Source organism: Poromitra crassiceps (genome assembly GCF_964638095.1).
Source record: "Poromitra crassiceps genome assembly, chromosome: 13".
NCBI lineage: Eukaryota > Metazoa > Chordata > Actinopteri > Beryciformes > Melamphaidae > Poromitra > Poromitra crassiceps.
In genome coordinates, this window is record NC_139644.1 from 11,516,735 (window position 1) to 11,541,742 (window position 25,008).

The window sequence follows — 25,008 nt, forward strand, 5'->3', positions numbered from 1 at the left end:
ACAAGTCTGTGAACCAATCACAGTGGTTCATTGAGATAAGGAGGCGGGGAGAGAATCGTCAACATGAGTTTCATCAGCAAAACGAACGCTGTTATCCAAGAACCTCCTTGCTTGACCACCACAACACGTCTTCTTGTGCGAAAGCTAGTTAGCTTGGCTAAAGGAGTTGGTTGTGGTTGGTTTACCTTTAGCTGCGTTGCTTGTACTATAGCCTACTGGTCTCAGGCTCAGCACATGTTCAGTGGAAATGTCTACAGTCCAGTGTTTGAGGACGTTCGTCAACGAGCGACTAACTGCGGCTGCTGAGGAAATATTAGGAGTGTTTGAAAAAACGATAGTAGCTTACGAGGAGGAAATCCATCGTCAGCGCAGCCTGCTGGATATAGTTTTGAAGCCTGAGATCAAGCTAACGTCACACAGGACAGGTTTGTAAAACCATGTTGTACAATAATATTCTTCTAAGTGAGAGACAATTAATTTAAAGGTATGTCACCCATTATATAGTAACTAGCAATCTCACACTGGCTTTGCTGCACAATGTAGAAATTAGATGATAATGGCTCTGATTGATTTACTCGAGTTAATACATTGCTTGGCGGGGCTGACTACATGCTCCTGAAATTAAATGAAAGCCTAATATCTAATATATTGTAGCGTTTCAGGTAATCCAGGTATTACCTGTAATGTGATGTGCAACATAAGTGTCTGGATTGTAGCTAGGAACTAATGTGTGTGGGTGTGTTCCTAAGGGAAAGGGGGTATATATGACCAGCGGCCGCAGGCCGGATGTGAGTCAAGCTATGGAGGGAGCGAGACCGGTTGTTGTGTGTAGAGCTAGCTGTGTGAAGCTAGCTGCTAGGAGCTAAAGAAGCCTGTGAATAAAGAACCTGTACCAACTACAACTCTCCGTTCTTTGGCGTATCACCGATACGTTACATTGGTGTCAGAAGTGAAGCGGTAACGCCTGATTCGGTCGAGAGGGGAGAGAGTGAGGAGGAACGGCGGAGGAAAAGTTGGAGATCAAAGGCTCGAGCGACCTAGCGGTAGCGAGCTAGCTGTGTGAGCTAGCTGCTACGAGCGCCACGTGTGATGGTGCGATTAGAAGAATGCCTGTCGGCGAACGGGAGAAAAGAAGAGCTGACGACAGAGATCAGCTCGGCGCTGGCGGCCATGGAAGCCCGTGTGTTGAAAGAAGTCAGACGGCTGTTGGAGACGATACCAGCCTGGGCAGAGGGGCTTATGGAGCTGCTACGAGAGGTCGCGCAGCACGGAGAGAAGCGGACGGAGGAGCCGCAAAGACTGTGTTGGAGCTGTGGAGAACCGGGCCACGAGGCGAGGTGGTGCCGAGACGGTTCCGGGAGACGGACCGGGCATGCGGAGCAAAGGTACTGGGGACAGCAGGGAGCCTGCTGGGCATGCGGTGGATCGGGACACATAGCTAGAGAGTGTCGAGTGAGGCTTTGTTGGACTTGCCAGTCGCCTGAACATTTAGCTAGAGACTGCACTAAGAGTGTGAACGCTGGAAGAGACACACAGACAGTGGAGCAGCCTGAGCAACAAGTGGCGGAGCAGCGGAGCAGTGCAGAGCCGATTGTTCTGGGCAGGAGAGTGACTGTTGAGCCGGCCCAGGCTAGCTGCTCTGCATACCAGCCGGTAGAGGGGGACATCATCATCAGGAGAGCGGGGATCGTTTTGAACAGCCAGAGGGAAGTGAGCGACATCATCTGCAGAGCTGTTGGAGTCGGGGGAGCGGCACTCGTGTCCCCGGGGGAGCGAGAGGGGTCAAGGCCGGAGGAGACGGCCCAACCAAGCCGCTACACAGCCCCCACGGCTGCTCTGCAGAAAGCCGAGGTGAAGATCGACGCCGATGGTGTTCGCCCTGCTGTCCTCAACACGCCGCCCCCTGGGGGAGCGGGACGGGAGGACGAGCGAGTGCAAGAGCTGGACGTCGACGACAGGGCCATCTGGGAGGTCGACGGGCATGAGCGGAGACGCAGACAGATGGAGGATGCGGATATCGGTCCGGTGTATGCGTGGGTGGCGGCCGGACGCCGGCCCCCTGTGGAGGAGATTCACATGTTTTCCGGTGCCACGAAAGGACTGTGGAACATGTTTTCGGACCTGCAACTGGGTGGAGCTGGGGTTTTAGAGAGAAAGGGGCACGGGAAAAGCGGGACCCAGTGGGTTGTACCCGGTTGCCTGCGAGAATTGGCACTGAAGTGGATGCACGAGGGCCCATACGGTGATCGTGGGCCCGAAGAGACACTCAGCCTCATCCGTGGACATTTCTACTGGGGCAAACAAAAGGAGGACGTGCGGAGATACTGCAGGGAGTGTGAGGTCTGTGGGTCACAGAGGGGGGACCGAAAAGAGTTACACTGCAGAGGACTAACCCCACTGGGGGTTGAGCGGGACTAGCGTGCTTCGGGTGGGACAGAAGCTTTAAAAGGGGGGATGGAAATAGTGGTTGAAGTGAAGTGGGATAATGTGAGTAAGAAAAAAGGTTTAAATGAAGGTAATGGAAAAAGAATGATGTAAATGTTGGGGTTATTGTCGAACTGAAATGATATGGGGGTTGAATTTAAATGAATGGGGAAAGAGGAAAGAAATGATGTCAATGTGATGGGTTTGAGTTAAATTGAAATGTGTGAAAAAAGAAAAGGGCTATTGGAATGGGAAAAGAGGAAGAAATGAAAAGAAATGCAAATGGTGGTGGTGGAACGGAAATTGAAAAGTGTGCTGAAAAATAAGAGACAAATTGGGGGAATACAAAATGTTGTGGGGTGGTGTGTTTTGGTACAGGGGGATATGTGTGGGTTGTGGGTGTTAACGTGGGCGTTAACAAATGTTGGGTGAGGAGTATGTAGCGTTTCAGGTAATCCAGGTATTACCTGTAATGTGATGTGCAACATAAGTGTCTGGATTGTAGCTAGGAACTAATGTGTGTGGGTGTGTTCCTAAGGGAAAGGGGGTATATATGACCAGCGGCCGCAGGCCGGATGTGAGTCAAGCTATGGAGGGAGCGAGACCGGTTGTTGTGTGTAGAGCTAGCTGTGTGAAGCTAGCTGCTAGGAGCTAAAGAAGCCTGTGAATAAAGAACCTGTACCAACTACAACTCTCCGTTCCTTGGCGTATCACCGATACGTTACAATATTTATAATCAAGTGTCCCTATTGTTCCTACCACTATAATAAGAGTATTTACTTTTTCCTCCCCCCCTTCAGATCCCCAAGAGCCACTTGTTAAGGAGGAGGTTCTCCTTGACCAGCAGCACTGTAACCAGCAGAGGAACATCAGGCTGGGTCAGGACCCAGAGCCTCCACAGATTAAAGAGGAACATGAAGAACTCTACACCAGTCAGGAGGGAGAGCAGCCTTTACTGTGGGAGGAGGCCGATATCTTTAAGTTGACTCCTACATGTGATGCAAGTGACCCCAGTGAACATCAGTCTCTGCATTCAGATCCTTACCAAACCCGGAATGTAGCAGAGAAAGAGGCTGTAGCCAACATCTCATCTGAATCGGACAGAGACACCTCTGCAGCAGTATCGGAACCAGACAGTGAGCGCCACCTCCTCTCTTACAACTGGAATGTAGCTGAGAGCCAAGGTTACAAAGCATCCGGCTGTGGCTACGCAGGATCAACTAGGGGTACTGAGCCAAAACCAATCAAGAAAACCTACAAGTGCAACAGTTGCAGTAAAGAGTTTTCTTACTTGACTAAGTTAAAAATTCACATGAGATCCCACACGGGGGGGAAGCCTTTCAGATGTGACACTTGCGGGAAAACCTTTAGCCGTACAGACACCTTGAAAATCCACGTGAGAATCCACACAGGGGAAAAGCCTTTCAGATGCGACACTTGCGGGAAAGCTTTCGCTAAAAAATCAAACCTGACCGATCACATAAGGACACATACAGGGGAAAAGCCTTATAAGTGCAACACTTGCGGAAGAGCGTTCACTAAAAAGACTATGCTGACAGATCACGTGAGGACACATACAGGGGAAAAGCCGTATAAGTGCAACACTTGCGAGAAAGCATTCATTCAAAAAACAGAGCTGACAGTACACATGAGGAGCCATACAGGGGAGAGGCCATACAGATGCAGCGTCTGTGGAGGAGGCTTCACCAGCAGCTCAAAACTGAGGAAGCACATGTCTGTCCATGCTAGAGTTGCACAGACAGGGTTTTTCCTGGCTCAAAATGAGGCGGAGGTGGTACTAGAGCCCGATCGATATGGGATTTTTGAGACTAGTACTGATTTTAGTGGGGGGAAATTCACCACTTACCGATAGGTGGACATATACAGTAATGTTTTTCTTTTTCTTTTTTATGAAAATAGACATTTTCTATGTTGATTATGCACCGATTTGACTATGCAAAGGTACTCAGAAGGCTGCTGTTTAAACAAATAACTTGATTAACGATATTTAACATTAAATTAGGAATGCACCGATATATCGGCCGTATATCGGTATCGGCTGATATTGTTGGCCTTGTTGACTGCAATCGGCCATCTGCAAAAAAAGATACCGTTCACCGATATTTAGCCCATCAGTTGGGTCACATAATTTGTTGTTTGTTTCATAATTACATTAGCGGGATGATTGAATTTGTGCTCATTCAAAGATAGTGTGACGAAGGGCTCAAAAGACTTTAAAACAGGCCAGTTATTTGTTTATAATGAAGGTTTCTTTGTTTCCCTGTCAAAAAAGGCATAGAAATATCAGCAAAATTGTTATTTTAAACATCTGTATCGCATCGGCCCAGGATTTTGCTATCGGTGCATCCCTAATTAATACATTGCCAGCACATCGGCGTAACGCCGCAATTACAAATGACAGAAAATCTGAGTGCAACGCTTGTTAGAAAATAGTGTTTTCCATGAAGACACCTGTGAGTGTTTTGTCAAGAGTTGGAGGCAGCACGAAATTTGACAGAGGTGGCCGGCTTATAATTCTATGCAGGGAAAAACCCTGACAGAGTACCAGTGCTTGAAAAGTCTCTTATCGGAAGTGTTTTTTTCTTTCTCCGTGGTCGTGTTTTATGACCTGGGGCTTGTCTCATGAAGCAGGATTAGTGGGTTGGTGCTCACTTCTTTTTTTTTGGGGGGGGGGGGCATTTTTGCCTTTATTAGATAGGATAGTAGATAAACAGGAAGGGTGGGGAGAGGGGATGACGTGGCAAAGGACCACGGGTCGGATTCGAACCCGGGTTGGCCATATAAAGGACTAAGGCTAGTGGTACGCGCTCTGCCAGGTGAGCCACCAGGACACCCTGTGCTCGCTTTTCTTTTTTATGACAATTCTGTTTGTCAGTGCTTCTGTTGGTCAGTACAGTGGAGAGAGACAGGAAATGAGTCAAGTGGGGGGTGATGGTCAACAAAGGTCCCATACCAGACTCTGGTATTTCGATTTTTATTTTCTACGTGTGTGCTTATATTCAGTTTTCTTCTCTCTTGGCAGTCTTCTTTTTTCTCTGCACGATCCTGTTACTTTTTGATTCTGCAGCGACCTAATTTCCCACAATAAATAAATAAGTCAACACAACCATTTTTTCTCCTCCTCTCTCTTTATTCATATATCAGCACAGAGTCCATTGCACAGTGAGGAAAGCAAGCTCACAGCGTTGGGATGGACAGCAGGTATAACATGATTCTGCCCTCCGACGCGTTAACCTTTTCAATTGCTTAATACCCTAAGAAGCCAAGTTCCATTAAGATACCAAACACAATGCTTTAACTCACAGACACGGAAGAGGTGGGGGGGGGGCAAATTCACAAAGAGCATGATTCCAGTATGGTGAAGAATCTCCAAATCAAATATTCCACATGTGATTTTAGTTCTACTGTATAACTATAATATACTGTGTTTAAATCACTGCACTATTGACTTTAGAGAAGCGGCCTCACATCAAGATGAGTCAAGACCATGGTTGATTGATTCAGCTACTATACTTACATAAGTGTGTTTGTGGATGAGAGACAGAAGTGTGTGAATATTGATATATTATACAAATGTGACTGAAATGTACACCACTTTTATTGCACATGGTGTTTTTTTAGACTTTACAATTCTTCTCTTTAACACTGCAATAAGGGGACCAAGCAAATTTACACCAGGTTTTTGTTTACTTTTTTCTTTTCTTTACTTTTTTTTTTGTTCGCCATTTTTGTTGTTGATGTCATTATTGTTTCAGGCTGCTGTTTATTTTATTTCATTTCATCTTTTTTTCATCTCGTCCGACTATCAATCCACATACATGGGCGAGCTGGGGGAGGCCGGCATCTGATCCAGGATCCTGCAGACGTAGCTGGCAACATCGACAGAGGGGGCGCGCTCCTCGTACATCTGAATGAATGGGTGTTTCTGTGGGGGGAAATCACAGAAAGGTAAACATCAATAAGAATTTCCTCACAGGAAATACACAAAAGTACCAGAATCAACCATCAAGCAGTTCTGAACCGTTAAGTTCTGCCAGGATCAGTAAAATAAATAAAAAATAAATATATATATATATATATAATATTAGCCTTTTTCATTTCACATCCAATTCACCCATTTTGTGTCTAAAAGGCAGGAAGTAAAACAGGTGCAACCAAAACAGTAACAAGGGCCCCGGCACTGGATCACCTAATGGATTGGAAATTGGAAACCGTCATGTTTTGCTTGCACCTGTTACTTCCTGCCTTTTAGACACAAAATAGGTGAATTGGGTGGGAAGTGAAAAGGTCGAATTGCATTACGTACAAGTATAAAACCTCATAGCTGCTCTCTTTTGGCAACAAGGTATCTGCAGATTTCAGTAAGCCACATATAAGAGAAGATTCTATTGCTACCCGGGATTGAGTTCAAACCAAAAGATATTTTAAAAAAAATCTGGCAAAACCAGCCTGTTTCTAAATGAACATAACTGATGATGAAGTTATAAATTCCGTGCCAATTTAAGAGTTGACATGCAGAAGAAAAGAACCTGTCATTACACAACGGTGGAAATAATAAGACCTCCAACAGCTGTATTTAAGACATTTTAATACTTTTTAAGGCCTTTAACTCACCAGCAGCTCTTTGTACTTTGGCCTTTTTGACTCATCCTTTGTAAGGCTTGAGAAAGGGAGAAAATTAGAAATATGTCAATTCAGCAGAGAAAGAAGTTCACTTTATTTCTTAGATTGAGGGCAAGGCACATTTTGTCCACCAGGGGGACAGAATCAGAATCAGAAAGACTTTAATGATCCCCGGGGGGAAATTGGGACAAGTTACAGTAGCTCGCTCAAGAGCAGCAAACAGCCCATGACAACAGAAAACGTCGTCAACCTCTAACACAGGCTATGTTTCATGTCATCAGAACAATGAGGAAATTGACAATTTTTTCTTCATATCTGTGGCCGGCTGTTCTGCTCGGCAACATGTTCCAGCTGTTCAAAAAGCATTGGCAGCGGTTGTTTTCTTACCACAGATTGACAAAGGCGATGAATTTGGGAGAGAAGCGCCTCTCCTCTGAGTTGCTGAGTTGTGGAGGGTCTCCCTTCACCACCTGGGTCAACTGGTCAAACACACTGTTCCACTTGGGGTAGGGGAATCGCCCTGTGGCCAGCTCATACTGAAACACACATGGAGACCAACACAGAGGCAGAGTCAGGGCATCTGCACAAGACGTTTCAATGACAACTGGAACAGCCAAACTAAACAAACAAAATGCAAAAATGGCCCACGTCCGATTGAACATAGCTAATTAACAGCAGCACTGTAAGATGAAGTGTAAGAAAAACACTAAGAAATGCCCAACTGTGTTTATTAAAGCATACATGATGTACACAAAACATGCTTGGCATATTGTGTTAACCTTTATTTAATTTCATAATGAAAATTAACTGAAAATAAACTTTCATAACATGGTAGAAAAAATAGGGTCTGAAATAGTTTTTTGTTTGTTTTAACTGTCAGAGTCAAGACAGCATTCGATGCCATGGACTCACCAGTGTGATTCCCAAACTCCATACATCTGATCGCACGTCATAGCCTTGCCTGGAAGCACTGGGGTCTATTCTCTCTGGCTGTGGATTAAACAGAAAATAATGACATATGTAAAAACAACAACAACAAAATCCATTGTGGATTTCAAAGAGGAACGATACTTGAGAGCGCCTGAGATGTCTCAAACAACCACAAGTGCTCTCCGATACCGCAATTGTACATGAAACTAAAACAAAGGAAACATTATGAACAAATGTGTTATTGTGGCATATAAAAAAAGGCAGGGTAAACACAGGTGCAAGCAAATGATGAGGGTTTCCAACTTCCATGATTGGAAGTTGGAAACTATTTTGCTTGCACCTGTGTTTACCCTGCCTTTTCGACACAAAATGGCCCCAATGAAAAGGGTCTATTGGTGTCTAATGGTGGTGCAAACTTTCATAGTTGTGCACTGGTGATTCTGCATGTGAACCAGCAAAATGCTAGACGCAGTACTTTGTTCCCGTGACACTAATAACAGAAGTAGACGGTAGTGTTCAAATTGAAACTCAAATTGTGAGATATTTCTTGCCGCAAATTCAGTCTGGTAAATCTGGAAGTCTTTCAGAGATCAGGTGTCATACACATTTAGTAATCAAGGCGCAATATGAACTGCAATTTCCAAGTCACAGAGGCTGATATTAATTGCTTAAGAGGAACGTCCAAAATTGGTTTCTAAACAAGGTGTTGATGAAAACCTTTCATCTTACTCAAACTCAATAACTTGAACACAGCCCAAGTGGCTTTATGACCTGAACTGTGGTACGGGAGAGCCTGGACTTGGGAGGTTTTTTTTAAGCCATGAGAACACAATTGTGATCTTAATATTTCCTTTCTCACGTTCTATGTGTTCCAAAATAAGCCGGTGCATGTGTGTTTCCTGAAGGAATACCAAGTGGCCTCATCACCTCTGGGCATGTTTTCACCTGCAGAGCACGCCGCGACAAGACGCATTCAGCTCTGGAAGTTTTGTCATTCCTAACCTCCTCACAAGACCGGAGCGTGGCTCTGCATGCCTTACAGGCGACCGCTTCTGCCACCTCCCTCACCGACGACCTCCCCTCCACACCCGTTACAAAGCAAAGGAAAGAGAGGGGACAACCTCCCCTCCAGACCCATTACAAAGCAGAGGAAAGAGAAGAGACAACCTCCCCTCCACACCGTTACAAAGCAGAGGAAAGAGAGGAGACAACCTCCCCTCCAGACCCATTACAAAGCAGAGGAAAGAGAGGAGACAACCTCCCCTCCACACCCATTACAAAGCAGAGGAAAGAGAGGAGACAACCTCCCCTCCACACCCATTACAAAGCAGAGGAAAGAGAAGAGACAACCTCCCCTCCACACCCATTACAAAGCAGAGGAAAGAGAGGAGACAACCTCCCCTCCACACCGTTACAAAGCAGAGGAAAGAGAGGAGACAACCTCCCCTCCACACCGTTACAAAGCAGAGGAAAGAGAGGAGACAACCTCCCCTCCACACCCGTTACAAAGCAGAGGAAAGAGAGGAGACAACCTCACCTCCACACCCATTACAAAGCAGAGGAAAGAGAAGAGACAACCTCCCCTCCACACCCATTACAAAGCAGAGGAAAGAGAGGAGACAACCTCCCCTCCACACCGTTACAAAGCAGAGGAAAGAGAGGAGACAACCTCCCCTCCAGACCCGTTACAAAGCAGAGGAAAGAGAAGAGACAACCTCCCCTCCACACCCGTTACAAAGCAGAGGAAAGAGAAGAGACAACCTCCCCTCCACACCCATTACAAAGCAGAGGAAAGAGGAGACAACCTCCCCTCCACACCCGTTACAAAGCAGAGGAAAGAGAGGAGACAACCTCCCCTCCACACCCATTACAAAGCAGAGGAAAGAGAGGAGACAACCTCCCCTCCACACCCATTACAAAGCAGAGGAAAGAGGAGACAACCTCCCCTCCACACCCGTTACAAAGCAGAGGAAAGAGAGGAGACAACCTCCCCTCCACACCCATTACAAAGCAGAGGAAAGAGAGGAGACAACCTCCCCTCCACACCCATTACAAAGCAGAGGAAAGAGAGGAGACAACCTCCCCTCCACACCCGTTACAAAGCAGAGGAAAGAGAGGAGACAACCTCCCCTCCACACCCATTACAAAGCAGAGGAAAGAGAGGAGACAACCTCCCCTCCACACCCATTACAAAGCAGAGGAAAGAGGAGACAACCTCCCCTCCACACCCGTTACAAAGCAGAGGAAAGAGAGGAGACAACCTCCCCTCCACACCCATTACAAAGCAGAGGAAAGAGAGGAGACAACCTCCCCTCCACACCCATTACAAAGCAGAGGAAAGAGAGGAGACAACCTCCCCTCCACACCCGTTACAAAGCAGAGGAAAGAGGAGACAACCTCCCCTCCACACCCGTTACAAAGCAGAGGAAAGAGAGGAGACAACCTCCCCTCCACACCCGTTACAAAGCAGAGGAAAGAGAAGAGACAACCTCCCCTCCAGACCCGTTACAAAGCAGAGGAAAGAGAGGAGACAACCTCCCCTCCACACCCGTTACAAAGCAGAGGAAAGAGAGGAGACAACCTCCCCTCCAGACCCGTTACAAAGCAGAGGAAAGAGAAGAGACAACCTCCCCTCCAGACCCGTTACAAAGCAGAGGAAAGAGAGGAGACAACCTCCCCTCCACACCCGTTACAAAGCAGAGGAAAGAGAGGAGACAACCTCCCCTCCACACCCGTTACAAAGCAGAGGAAAGAGAAGAGACAACCTCCCCTCCAGACCCGTTACAAAGCAGAGGAAAGAGAGGAGACAACCTCCCCTCCACACCCGTTACAAAGCAGAGGAAAGAGAAGAGACAACCTCCCCTCCACACCCATTACAAAGCAGAGGAAAGAGAGGAGACAACCTCCCCTCCACACCCATTACAAAGCAGAGGAAAGAGAGGAGACAACCTCCCCTCCACACCCGTTACAAAGCAGAGGAAAGAGGAGACAACCTCCCCTCCACACCCGTTACAAAGCAGAGGAAAGAGAGGAGACAACCTCCCCTCCACACCCGTTACAAAGCAGAGGAAAGAGAAGAGACAACCTCCCCTCCAGACCCGTTACAAAGCAGAGGAAAGAGAGGAGACAACCTCCCCTCCACACCCGTTACAAAGCAGAGGAAAGAGAGGAGACAACCTCCCCTCCACACCCATTACAAAGCAGAGGAAAGAGAGGAGACAACCTCCCCTCCACACCCGTTACAAAGCAGAGGAAAGAGGAGACAACCTCCCCTCCACACCCGTTACAAAGCAGAGGAAAGAGAGGAGACAACCTCCCCTCCAGGCCCGTTACAAAGCAGAGGAAAGAGAACAGATGCCAAGGAAGTGGTTCAGGATTCTGCCAGTGCCACTGGCAGAATCCTGCATTGATCATCCAGCCGCTCTGCAGAGAGGAGGAAGCACCTCTCTGAAGAGAGGAGGAAGCACCTCTCTGCCTGAATGAGATGCTGATGTCACCCACCCAGCAGCGCGGGACAGTCTGTGCTGCAGCACCCACCCAGCAGCGCGGGACAGTCTGTGCTGCAGCACCCACCCAGCAGCGCGGGACAGTCTGTGCTGCAGCACGGATGTGTTAGTTTGATGCTACGACGGCAGCCTGCAGCATCAAGCCTGGCTCACATCTGCCCAGACTGGACAAGAAGTCTGCATTCACACAGTCATGATCAAATACAACCAGATCCACTAAACGCTTTTTGGTTTTTAACCAAAGCCCAGGATGACATCCTCAAATGTCTTCTTTTGTCCTGGCCAACAGTCCCCAACCCAAAGATGATCAGTTTACAGTCACATAACACTAAAAAAAAATGGGGGGGGTTCACATTAAGAACCTGGGACGAGATAATTTTTTTCTTTGATTTTGATTTTATTTTTTTCTTAAAAATGTGTCTAAACGATAAATTGATTATAAAAAAATATTTTCTCATGATCGATTAATCAACTAAACGTTGCAGATCCAGATATAACAGTCCAAAATATTATGCACTCTGAGGAAGACTATGTATGTGCCCCAATGCGTCTGTGCTGTTTAAACATTGTTGGAGAACATCTTCTGTTGACATGTGCCCATTATAGTTAGGATCTAATAGAATAGTCAACAATGTGTAGGCACATCTCAATCATACACATCTCTCCTCAACATTCACACACATTTAGTCTCACATGACCTCATAGAAATTATAATCTATAATGTCCTGTCCTCATCAGCAATACCACTGTGTCTCCACACTATCTGACGTTTCATCCCACATGATGTCATCTCTGTGCCACAACTTACTGTACTGTGCCTCTGTATCAACTTATCCGTTATGTCATCTTCAAGTAAGCCGAATCTCTCACTCAAGAACTCTTACTTTAATTTATTCTACAACAAACATGTTTAAACCTGTGTCTGTGTATGCTATGCATTAGCAATAAATAATAAAGGCTCTTTACTTTTTGCATGACATTTTTTTCTGCCAAAATATGATCATCAGGTCAGATAAAACAACTTAACCGTTACCACCAGATTAATGCCAAAAGCTGTGGGTACCAACTCTAAACCCGACTCGGCTGCATTACTGTGGACGATGGTCTTTTTGGATGGCAGCCTGTCTCTCAGGCGACTGATAAGGCAGACAGCCTGTAGGAACAAGCGGTGGGGGCGGGGCTGTCTCTCAGGCGACTGACAAGGCAGACAGCCTGTAGGAACAAGCTGTGGGGGCGGGGCTGTCTCTCAGGCGACTGACGGGGCAGACAGCCTGTAGGAACAAGCGGTGGGGGCGGGGCTGTCTCTCAGGCGACTGACGAGGCAGACAGCCTGTAGGGACAAGCGGTGGGGGCGGGGCTGTCTCTCAGGCGACTGACGAGGCAGACAGCCTATAGGAACAAGCGGTGGGGACGGGGCTGTCTCTCAGGCGACTGACGGGGCAGACAGCCTGTAGGAACAAGCGGTGGGGGCGGGGCTGCCGACTGGACACAGGAAACTGGATTCCTGCGCCGTGAGCTCACAGCTGTGTGGGACGCTCTTGTCTTATAGGTGGCTTCAGTCAAACCAAGACATGAATGGAGCCGTCCTTCCTTGGCCTTTCAGAGCGCGCGTGGCGGGTGTGTGCCGTGGCGTCCTGATAACCCCTCACCAAATTTAGAATGGAAACTGCTGTGGAGGCAGACGGCCCGGGGGGGGGGGGGGGGGGGGTTGTCGACCCACATCAACATAAACCTGCCACAAAAAATAAACTCCACTGACTTACGACATGCGGAGATCACTGCCAGCAGTTTGGTGTTCTTCATGTTAACTCATTCACCGCCAAAGACTGAATTGACTGAATATCAGCAATGGCCTTCCCCGCCAAGGACGTGTTTGACGTGTTTTTGTTTTTATTGGTGCAGCGCCTGCAGCAAACACTTGCCCAGCCTGTGACACAGACACAGGTCCCTGCCTTCAAAGGGTAGCCGACAGCACGCGATCAAACACATACCGCAGCTGTTGTTTTGAAATTGAGCAAGAGGAAAAGCAGAGAACGGGTAACGCTTCCTTGTGCAGACAGGAGAAACGCCATTGAAACGCCCTCGGCGCGCTGCACGAGCTGGAGTCGCCTTCCTCTGTGCCAGCCAGGAGAAAACGGGAGAAAGTAATCAAGAGATGTGTTTGATCATCGGAGGAATGAGGAAATGATCGATCAGTTTGCGAGGGCGGTGAGGACGTGTTGAATAGCCGAGGGGAAAACGGGAACGATCAAATAGCAGAGTTGATATGACAGGGAGACATGGACGAGGACGGGTGTACCAGAACAAATCAAAAATAAACACAGGAACAGCTAGGCAGCAGCGGGCAGAAGGCACTCACAGCAGCCCGCTGTCCTTCTCAAGAGCTCTTCAGTTGGTTCATGAAATCGCTGGGCTGCGTGCCCTCCAGTGTTGCTCCTGGCCAATCCCAGCGCCACAGGGCGTGGTTATTGCTTATCCTATGTTGGGTTAGAAATCTAAAAGGGGGATCGTGTGTGTGTGTGTGTGTGTGTGTGTGTGTGTCTGTCTGTCTGTCTGTCGGTGTGTCTGTCTGTCTGTCTGTCTGTCTGTCTGTCTGTCTGCACACTCACACCGAGTAAACTGTATTGTTGAATGTAAAAAAAAAAGCACTTCATGTGTATATATATATATATATATATATTTTTTTTTTGTCATTTGTGTCCTAACGAATAATATTTACATGTCTGATGTCAATACAGTTCAAAATAAAAGAATTGAGAGTGAGTTATGCCTGAGATTGTGCCCTTTTACAAAAATGCTTTTTTCGCCCTTTTCTCTTCCCAGACAGGCTTTTTTGGTGAACATGGGGTGTATAAAAAGGGTTATAAGTAGAGTACAGAACATGCTAAAAGCTAACTTTCTTTTTGGGGGTGAAAGTAGAGACTTAGATCTTCATTTCGAGGTATTGGACATCACTGTAGTCCTAGTACAGAATTTACTGTGGGTCTTGAAAGATGACCAAACATTATGGAAATACTTGGCCTGTGCCAAAAATGCCAGTCAGATATTGGCAGTGAATGAGTTAAGCACATATGCACACACACACACACACTGGCCGCGCTTACCCAGGATATGATGTCATGAGCAAGCAATTAAGATGTCACATGTCAAGTGCAATCATGTCTCTGATTGGAGAAATCCGCAAATTGTCACCAATATCAGTAAGCATTGTACAATTTCCTTGCCAATGCAATGCAGGCCAATGGAGGAACGAAAGGGGTAATGAGAAAGATTTGTACTGCCGCAGAGCACAAAATGATTACGATATATCTGTTGGGAGTTGATTAGGTTGTTGATCAATAAATGACTCAACAATTATTTATTACCACTTCCGGGTAGTGTAGCGGTAGATTTCCTGCCACACGCTGCTATGTCCTGCCGGTGAAATCCCTCGCTGTCAGGTGAAAAGAAGCAGCTGGCGACTGCACATGTGTCGGAGGAAGCATGTGCTACTCTACGGCTCTCCCCAGATCGGCAGAGGGGGTGGGTGGAGCAACGACTAGGACAGCAGGGGGAATCGGCCAAGTCCAATTGGGGAGATTTGGGGGGGAATCTGAAAAAACTTCAAGATTTCTGGCTTTCAAAACACACTCCCTGCCTATCAGCATTTCAAGACACTCCCAGTTGCTCTGAATTTTCACACTCGGAATTTCAAGACACTCCCAGTTGCATCTTGGAGGATGAGCAACCCCTGTCCCGAGACATTTCAGCTACTAAGGCTAAAGAGGCCACACACAAAAAGTGAGATGACAGACGGCCATTCCTTCCTACTGACTGTCAATCTATCATCTACTGGACATTTAAAGGCCATAGATGACTTGATGGCTCTCTAGAAATGGTACAAGTTTCTCTTCTCTTCTGTCTCCTGCAGGCCTTAGTCAGCACTATGTCACTAAATTCTCGCTATTCTCAGCACAGTTCACACACCAGCTGCACCGATACGTCATAAATTATCCTATCCAGACAACACCGTCTTACTGCTCTCGTGTGTCACCAGATGAGTCAGTCACCTGCCTCTACTCATATCTGTATCCTGTTTCAGTGAAGTACAAGCTGGACAAAGACAGAACTGTGTACTTTTGTCATTTACGACTCTCTGAGGGAGTCAGCATTAGTCAGAGTCACAGTATCGTCCAGACTCCAGGCAGAACCACTGCACATTGTCTTTCACTTCGGATGATTCAACTCTACTGTTGACCTGCTGGTCGTACCTCTGCCTGCTTCTTGACTGCAGCGTGCTGTCCCAAGTCCAGCCTCTTAAAGGAATATGCAGAGATTTTTGGAGACTGCCCCCTGTTGGTCACCTTACCAGTCAAGTCATGAGGACACCAATACCATTCGCTCCATGCTAACACTTGTGCATACAGTGCATATACTATGTTGAGTGACAGTAGGCGAATGATCTTGAATGAGAACTTGTAGCAGCTCTAAAGCTAAATATGTAGTAAGTAATGATATGTGGTCAAGTTTGGCAGCTTTATGTAGGAGACTGGCAAGAGTACCAGGGACTACTTTACCCGTTTCCATAGGAAGTGAAGGTGGTGGATGATGGGAAAATAGTGCCAAAAACACACCTGGCTACATCATCTATTCTATATCGAGTTAATGCTATTTCATCTTTAAGATTTATGAATCAACCGGCCATATAATTAAAAAAAAAAATGTTTTATTACCAAAATATCAGTCTTCTTACTTTGGCTTATGATATTCACTCAACATAGTGTATGGTTGAGTGTTAACATGGATCACCAGAGTCAATGATCTACAGGGGACATATTGATGAATTTTGTGTCTACTCAATGGGTAAATTGAGCGATTGGTCAATCTCAAAAACTCATGTATTCCTTGTGTATTAATGTATTCCTTTAATTTAAAGCCATTCAAATGATGGCCACAGCACACAAAACACACACACCCCATGTGACTTACTGCCATGTATGGTCTGCACCCTGCATCATGTGACTTACTGCCATGTATGGTCTGCACCCTGCATCATGTGACTTACTGCCATGTATGGTCTGCACCCTGCATCATGTGACTTACTGCCATATATGGTCTGCAGCACCCTGCATCATGTGACTTACTGCCATGTATGGTCTGCACCCTGCATCATGTGACTTACTGCCATGTATGGTCTGCACCCTGCATCATGTGACTTACTGCCATGTATGGTCTGCAGCACCCTGCATCATGTGACTTACTGCCATGTATGGTCTGCACCCTGCATCATGTGACTTACTGTCATGTATGGTCTGCACCCTGCATCATGTGACTTACTGCCATGTATGGTCTGCACCCTGCATCATGTGACTTACTGCCCTGTATGGTCTGCACCCTGCATCATGTGACTTACTGCCATGTATGGTCTGCACCCTGCATCATGTGACTTACTGCCATGTATGGTCTGCACCCTGCATCATGTGACTTACTGCCATGTATGGTCTGCACCCTGCATCATGTGACTTACTGCCCTGTATGGTCTGCACCCTGCATCATGTGACTTACTGCCATGTATGGTCTGCACCCTGCATCATGTGACTTACTCCATGTATGGTCTGCACCCTGCATCATGTGACTTACTGCCATGTATGGTCTGCACCCTGCATAATGTGACTTACTGCCATGTATGGTCTGCACCTGCATCATGTGACTTACTGCCATGTATGGTCTGCACCCTGCATCATGTGACTTACTGACATGTATGGTCTGCACCCTGCATCATGTGACTTACTGCCATGTATGGTCTGCAGCACCCTGCATCATGTGACTTACTGCCATGTATGGTCTGCACCCTGCATCATGTGACTTACTGCCATGTATGGTCAGCACCCTGCATCATGTGACTTACTGCCATGTATGGTCTGCACCCTGCATCATGTGACTTAATGTCATGTATGGTCTGAAGCACCCTGCATCATGTGACTTACTGCCATGTATGGTCTGCAGCACCCTGCATCATGTGACTTACTGCCATGTATGGTCTACACCCTACATCATGTGACTTACTGCCATGTATGGTCTGCACCCTGCATCATGTGACTTACTGCCATGTATGGTCTGCACCCTGCATCATGTGACTTACTGCCATGTATGGTCTGCACCCTGCATCTCGGGTCTTGGCGATCGAGTCCACTAGCTGCCCGCTGATGCCAAAGTCACACAGCTTTATGTTCCCATTCCTGTCCAGGAGGATGTTAGACGGCTTAATATCTGAGGGAGAGACGGAGCAAAGAGTAACACATCTGCAGGTGCTAACAGAGCTATGCTAGTGTTCATTTTACAAGACGACAAGGAAATTAAGACAAAGAAAGAACGCATCGGCTATCGGCTTACCTCTGTGTATTATTTTCAAGTTTTCTTTTAAGTGGTTCAGTGCTTTCACAGTCTGCAACAAACACAGAAAACAGCCTCAGTGTCAGAAGGCTATGGCTAGGCTACTTTGTGGTAAAACAGATAGACATGCGGTGCACAAAACACTTACAGCTAATGTTATTTTGCCTAATATTTCTTCTGGAATCACGTCGTCTAATGAGCAATATACATATTTGTAGAATTTGTCGAAGGAGGTAGACATAAGTTCCATACATATCCAACAGTCGCCCTGAAACACAACAAAAGAAATAAATGCGTTCATGTGAGAAATAACACTCATTTCAAACTCAATGATTAATATTCCATACATTAAATATTCCTAATAATTTCAATATACCTCTCTGAAAAGAGCACCATAAAACTGTACAATGTAGGGACAGTCGCTACTTCTCATGACCACGTCTAAGTCCATGAGCAGCTGCTTCTGTTCCTTTTCATCCACTGTTGATCTAATTCTCTGTGGAAGAAACACACCAACATAACAGTATTATCAAAAACACACAATCAAACTAGGCCTGCAACTAACGATTAGTTTCATTATCGATTAATCTGTCGATTATTTTCTCGATTAATCGATTAGTTGTTTGGTCTATAAAATGTCAGAAAATTGCGAAAAATGTCGATCAGTGTTTCCCAAAGCCCAAGATGACATCCTCAAAATGTCTTGTTTTGTCCACAACCCAAAGATACTCAGTTTATTGTCAGAGGCGTAAAGAAACTAGAAAATAATCACATTTAAGAATCTGGGAAACTTTTTTTCTCTTTTCTTAAAAAATTACTCAAACCGATTAATCATATATATAAATATTTGGCGATTAATTTAACTAGAAATATTGGACGCTTCGTCTGCTCCTTTCTGGCGTCGCTCGCTGCACATGCTCGCAGACGCACCTGGCACGCTGCGCGGCCTCGCCCGCTCAACTGAGCAATTGTGGGCTGCGCCCCGCAGCGCCACCCTTCGCCTGATCATATATTATAGATAGCTGACAACTAATTGATTAATAGTTGCAGCTTGAGATCAAACAACAAAGATCCAACATTACGTCTGCAGATATGCCACCTGCGGTGCATCAATCCCCTCTAAGGGAGAGCAGATTCATCTAGTAAGTCTACCCGTCAGCTCAGTTTAGTTCAGGATTCTCATTAGATTCAGTACTAGAGCAAGCATAGATGGGGGAAATGATGCCATGCTCTACTGCAGTGGAGACGAAGGGCCATATCTTACGTCCAGTGCAAGTGCAAGTGTTATCTTTGCTAGTTTCTAGCACTCAAAATGTCCCTTTTTTTCTTTTAATTATCAGTGGGTCAGTAGATCAAAGGACGTGTGGTCATTAAACAAAAGAAAGGCAGATTTTGAGTGTTACAAACTAGCAAAGATAATGCTTGCCCTTGCCCTTGCACTGGGTGTAAGATATGGCCTGGAGACAGGTTGGATGAGGACGCCAAGTCACCTTGACTGCCATGATCTGGTTACTCGGCTTGTGCACCATCTTGCTGACCGAGCCGTACGCCCCTCGCCCGATCTCGCCCAGGTCTTTGAGATCCTCGGCCGTGAAGTCGCAGTGCTGCTCCGGGGAGATCTTCAGCTTTCCCGACGACTCGATGCTGTGCGTCCTCATCCGCTCTCTGACAAAAGACGTGTGTGTGTGTGTGTGTGTGTGTGTAAGAGAGAGACAAATGTGAAAAACATGATTGGTTCCCACTAAGTGTGGGATCCATGGTTTGTTTTGGGGACGGACTCCCTCATAGATGAAAACCCAAGAGGTTTACATACAGTACACGCGAGTGCAGGAATCCAGGAGTTTCAGGTTTACTTACATGTGCGGGTTCTGGAAGGGCGGCCCGGCCGTGTTCAGCGTGAATCGAGTGGTGGATTTGTTCGGCGGATTGGCAAAGTTCAACTTCAGAGCTTTGCGTTTGCCTGATTTGGGGACGAGGAGGCAGAACGACCATTAGATATACAAACGAGGCAACGACTGTAAGGACAAAAACTGACAGCAAACACATCACACTTGAAAGGGACCAGAGTGCTCATCACCGAGTGCAAACAACAAACACAAACCGTAGAATGAGAAACCAATAAAGCAAGGAGGGGACAAGTAAATGTATTCAAATTTACTCTAATTCATGGACGTCATGCTTTCCATAGGACGAGGATATTGCATTATGCATATGTTACTACCGGTAAATACATTCCAAATTTGCCATCGTGTTCCTGACAAATTTCGATCCATACGGCCTCAACCAAGTTAAAGTCATCATGTGCAGGGTAAGCCTTCACATTTTAAAGCCCAAACCAGGAAAATCCCTGATGCTAGTTTATCCTAAGATCTTAAAGTTACACTGATACACAATGTGCTGGTTAGATAAGTACTTATTCCTGTTGAAGGCTTGGCTGATGAAGACCGTGATATATAATGTAATTGGTTTGACTAAGGTTTTCAAAATGTACTTATTGAAAGTCGCTTGGGACAAAAGTGAAGACCCATTATTTCAGTCAGTCACTTAAATAGCTTATGCATGTATGCATTGTCATCGGTAGATGACACTGGCCTGTCCTAATACCACTGTCATTTGAATAGGTGCCCAATACTTGGAGTTATCCAGCACTGTGCAGCTCTAAAGGGTTTTTGTAGTGCACTGAGGCTATAAATACTCACCAGGTGCCCCACTATCTACCTTTGTGTCTGGCATGCACTACATCTTTTTCCAATGCAGTAACAGAGCATGCTACTAAGATCCCACACGCCTACATTCCCAATGCAGAGCCAGAAAACCCCAAAGGTAAACACAAACACAAACGGAGAAAAGGAATGAATGTGGATGGAGACATGCTTCTCAAGGCCAACTGCTTTGATTTCACCTTGAATGGAGGGAAGCATCCTACGCTTGCTCCACCCAAAATACCACAAGAATGTGTGTGTGTGTGTGTGTGTGTGTGTGTGTGTGTGTGTGTGTGTGTGTGTGTGCGCGCGCTCAGATTCCAATAGGCGTAAATGGAAAACATTGTTTGAAATGAAAACGTTAAGCGTGTGTCCTTGTCTCGACAAGCAAGCGCTATGCTGCAGTGCACCCCATGCCAAAACCAAAAGAGAAAAAAAAAAAAAAATCTGTGTCACACTAAAAGAAAAAATACAAACTGGTTGAAAAACACGTATTTGTGACAACAACACTACAGGCATGACTTTTGCTTGTTAGTTGCACACTGAAAACCAATGAGGTAGAGCTTCCATTATTACACTATTTTATAGGAACTAAATCAACGAAAACAACGCTATCTTTCACTAGTTGCGGAAAAAAGCTGTAAGCTTTAGGCTTGCGCCGATTAGAAGTGACATAAAAAATAGGACTGGGCAATATGGTTTGAATCAATATCAAAATAAATAAATAATATAATCATAAGCACCCCCCCCCCCAAAAAAAAATCGATATATACATAATGTTAAATGATGTTAGATGATCAAATTGATGTTCATCCTACTGAACACATTACATTTTTCAAACAATATTCTTTGAAATGTTTCATACCTCTTTTGTCAGAGTTTTTAAAGGAGATTTGCTTGTTTATCATCCATTTAGACAGCAGAATTGTTTATCACAATACCCCAAAATGAACATATCATCATCACAATATTATTCTACTGAAAGACGAAAATATTTAATTATTGCCCAGCCCTACACACAAACACTGCTATTATATATGTTATATGGGTTATGTTATATTTATGCTTTTGACAACACTAGCAACATCGCTGCTAACACACTACAATCAGACTTGGGGGGGGGGGGGGGGGGGGACTACAGAAAGTCAGAAGTAGCCTACAGTTAGTTATGGGATACAAAAGGCAGCGGCTTATTATGAAACTCCTGTGTGAAATCAATCCATGTGATCCTATCAGTGCAGGTGTCCGATTGCCTTGGCTCAAAAACACAGAGACACAGGTAGAGCTAAGCAAAATCACATCGACCGTTAACATGATCGACGACCGGCACACAAGCCTACTGGAACCCATGGAGTCTTCACTTGGATTAGTTGAGAACAACAGGACAGACTCCCCCATACCAGACTGTCAGACGGAGACAAACGGAGGAGAACTGTTGGTGCTGTAGCAAAAGAGGGTTGGCTTACTTGGGGGAGCTCCAGACAGGTTTATCTGAAACCCTAGAGGTGAGAAGACAGCTTTTATTTTCCTCATATTTCACCTTAAGTCTGTCAGCTTCCTCAACTACTAATTAGTGGACTTTATGTACAAAAGGGTCCTTGGCATTGGTTCTCAGTTCACCTGTTTGGGTATCCTGATTGTGATTCTTGTTCAAATGCTTGTCCATTTCATAATGATAATGAACCCAAAACTAACAACTATTCTGCATTTTTTTTTGTGGGTGTTGGTTGGCAAATAATTTCACGTTGGGTGACCAATCACAGAAATTGGCCTTGCATCGCTGAGCTGTCAAAGACGTACCACAGCGATCAATCAACAGGGTTAAATGCATTGTCTGGACAGTAATGCATTTGCATGCGCACACATTTATGAACCAATGAATTAAGAGCACGGTGTGTCAGTCAGTGTGACAGCTTCAACACAGCAAATGAAAAGGAGAAAAATAACTTGCAGATTTAATCAAATAAAAACAAAATGGGGGATCTGGTCTGGAAATGAGTATGAATTACAATCATGAAATGATTTTGCAAGGAAAAATACATTACAGTTTTATACATGTTTTTCTCGGGGCGGCTCACCATCATTCAGCATCAAGTCAGGAGTTAGGGGTCATTAGTTAGCATTAAGGTAAGGGTGAAACAACGGTAGTTAGCATTAAGGTAAGGGTGAAACAACGGTCAGGGAAATATAGAGGAAAACAGGATTACACAACACAACTAAATGTCTAACAACCTAAATATCAAACAACCAGCTGGTACGGTCTAATCAATTCAAATATAGAGGTTTAGGCATAATATTATCAGGCATCACTTCACTATAATAGAATGTCATTGCTCATAGATTCCTTGGCTAAAATAAGTTAACAAGGATATCAAATTAATTTAACAACATGCAACTAAGTTAAATCCAAACAAACAATAACAGCCACAGTGCTGAGAGTACAAACTGTGTCATAAGCAGGTGTGTAAGCTTTAATATCATTCATATAATTGTGTTCAAAAATTAGTAGCTAAGTTGCACTTGGCGGGTGGGAGAGGCCATGGTCTAGTCTGAAAATTTGTCTGTGGTTCTGTTAACTTTGAGGAGGGGGGGGGGTATTTTTACATTTGGCATGAATGGTCTTTTACAATGCAGCAAAAGCCCTTTTCGAAAATACCGTCATACCATGCTAAAGAATACACCCGATAAGATTCACAACTGCGTATCCTACTCTACAAAATCAATAAAGTGTGTAGCTACCTGTTTCACTCTGACATCTCCAGCAGGTGTTGGATTCTGAAAGTTAAAATGAGACATTGTACAGAAAAACAGCATTATAATAAGCATTGGTTTAGTGGTGGTGGGAATGAGAGGATGCTTGGATACGGGTGTTAATAAAAGAGGTTTTTACTCATCTCATTCCATAGGATACAAGTGATGGTGAGGTGTTGCAATAATACTTTTAACATTAGAAGTTGATTGCTTCTTTCTGCCCTTCTCTCGTGGAGATCGTGGCCTTGCATTGCAGCAAACCTGTATACAGTACCCTCTCTTACATGATTCGCTTCTGAAGCACTAGTGTGTTTATTATATAACTACACTACACCACACCACACCACACCACACCACAAAACTCTTATATTTGTAGGAATATCAAGCGAACTAATTCTAAAAGGTAACATTTAATTAGTTAAAATAAGCGCTGCTTGGTAGACTGGATGTATGCTGCATTGTAGAGTGGATAATACTGGATTGGAATTAAATCGTGCTCTATTTGACATATTTATGTTGGCAACATTGAATTGACACACGTTTGAATGGAGTTTGGCTCGGATTCCGCTCCAGGCAAGAGAGAAACCGATGTACCATCATGTATCACATCACACCTAGCGTTAGTAACGTTAGCAATGGCTGAAATGCGTATATGTGGCCTACAAGATGCTAATTTATTCTCAGATGTAGTAACTCGTGGAATAAACGATCCGTGTGTTGGCACAATCCGTTGCCCATGGGAATATTTTTTCGATCCGGGGAGTCCCACCACGGCTAGCACTGCTAACGTTAACCTTCACTACAACAATTTGTGAGCTCCTGACAGGCGAAGCAAAATGTACTTCACTTCCATCCCCTGCGCTTCACTTACCCTGCATGCTGCTCATGGTGGTGATGTGCTGAGCTTGGGGCTGGCTGTGGTGGTGCGCTGCAGATCCTGCGTTGTTGCTGCTGTTGGATGTTGTTGAGTTGTTAGGACTGGGAGTCGCCATTGTTGTGTGTTTGAATTCCATCAGCAGCACAGGCTGCAATGCAGAGAGAGCAACTTCACCCTTCCCTCCCTGCCAGCAGCAGAATAACAGCCAGGCTAACGGCGACTTCCCACTCCAAACCAAGTCGCGATAGCGGGTGTAGAGTAGTTAAAATCGCACGGTGGCGACGTTTAATATCAATGAAAAAAGTTGATGGCTGGGCTGATCGCTAACTGTGTAATAACCTTAACGAAAACAAACATCCAGCTAGGCTAGCTGCATAAACTGCTAGCTGGAGCAGTACTAGCGTACTAGCCAAGCAGCTTTACGACCCGCAATCAGCTGACCAAGTGACACTTGCATGTCAACACCCATTGCTTCCCAACCTACGGCAAGGCGGCGACAGGGTCATGACTAGGCCGGATGTTGGATTTTGCCTTAAAAAGAAAAATATTTTGACTGACATGGGTTTTTGTTTTTTGTTTTTTTGTAGAGAGCTGCTAGAGATATTTTGGTTTTATTTTCTTTAATATTTGTCCATCATATTGTAAATCCAACATTGACTGGCTGATATCCAATTTTCTAACACTATGCCATACTTGTTTCGTTTTAAAGCTTGATGCCGGAACTTTTAGCTTTTCTCATTCTGGCTAGCTTAACACTTGGGCGGACCTTGTACTGCGCACGTTTTGTTGTACGGGGCAGCCT

General features: G+C 45.4%; 2 protein-coding genes across 3 annotated transcripts; one reads left to right on the plus strand and one right to left on the minus strand.

The window, feature by feature from the left end:
- Positions 1-180: 180 nt before the first annotated feature.
- Positions 181-5,070, plus strand: LOC310787230 (uncharacterized protein). Its single transcript, XM_083648596.1, has 2 exons — positions 181-425; positions 3,225-5,070. The coding sequence occupies exons 1-2, from the start codon at positions 248-250 to the stop codon at positions 4,295-4,297; spliced, it is 1,251 nt and encodes a 416-aa protein (XP_083504722.1). The 5' UTR covers positions 181-247; the 3' UTR covers positions 4,298-5,070.
- A 1,024-nt stretch (positions 5,071-6,094) lies between these two features.
- Positions 6,095-24,631, minus strand: map2k4a (mitogen-activated protein kinase kinase 4a). 2 transcript variants are annotated; one of them, XM_083649090.1, is made up of 13 exons: positions 24,201-24,631; positions 23,318-23,353; positions 22,045-22,077; positions 19,734-19,836; positions 19,367-19,541; positions 18,253-18,372; positions 18,025-18,144; positions 17,877-17,928; positions 17,626-17,753; positions 7,981-8,058; positions 7,456-7,604; positions 7,060-7,105; positions 6,095-6,370 (listed from the first exon to the last, which is right to left on the minus strand). In XM_083649090.1, exons 1-13 carry the CDS (start codon positions 24,340-24,342, stop codon positions 6,251-6,253), a joined length of 1,302 nt encoding a protein of 433 aa, XP_083505216.1. In that variant the 5' UTR covers positions 24,343-24,631; the 3' UTR covers positions 6,095-6,250. The 2 variants fall into 2 exon arrangements, with proteins under 2 accessions (XP_083505216.1, XP_083505217.1); XM_083649091.1 differs by lacking the exon at positions 22,045-22,077.
- Positions 24,632-25,008: the final 377 nt, after the last annotated feature.

What these genes read in the sequence shown, in the direction of transcription:
- LOC310787230 (XM_083648596.1), top strand. Translation starts at nt 248, where the DNA reads ATGTCTACAGTCCAGTGTTTGAGGACGTTCGTCAACGAGCGACTAACT. An exon ending in GCTAACGTCACACAGGACAG is followed by an intron (nt 426 to 3,224) that starts GTTTGTAAAACC and finishes CCCCCCCTTCAG; the next exon opens with ATCCCCAAGAGCCACTTGTT.
- map2k4a (XM_083649090.1), bottom strand. Translation starts at nt 24,342, where the DNA reads ATGGAATTCAAACACACAACAATGGCGACTCCCAGTCCTAACAACTCA. An exon ending in CACCATGAGCAGCATGCAGG is followed by an intron (nt 23,354 to 24,200) that starts GTAAGTGAAGCG and finishes TTTAACTTTCAG; the next exon opens with AATCCAACACCTGCTGGAGA. An exon ending in GGAGTTTGGGAATCACACTG is followed by an intron (nt 7,605 to 7,980) that starts GTGAGTCCATGG and finishes TGTGTGTTTCAG; the next exon opens with TATGAGCTGGCCACAGGGCG.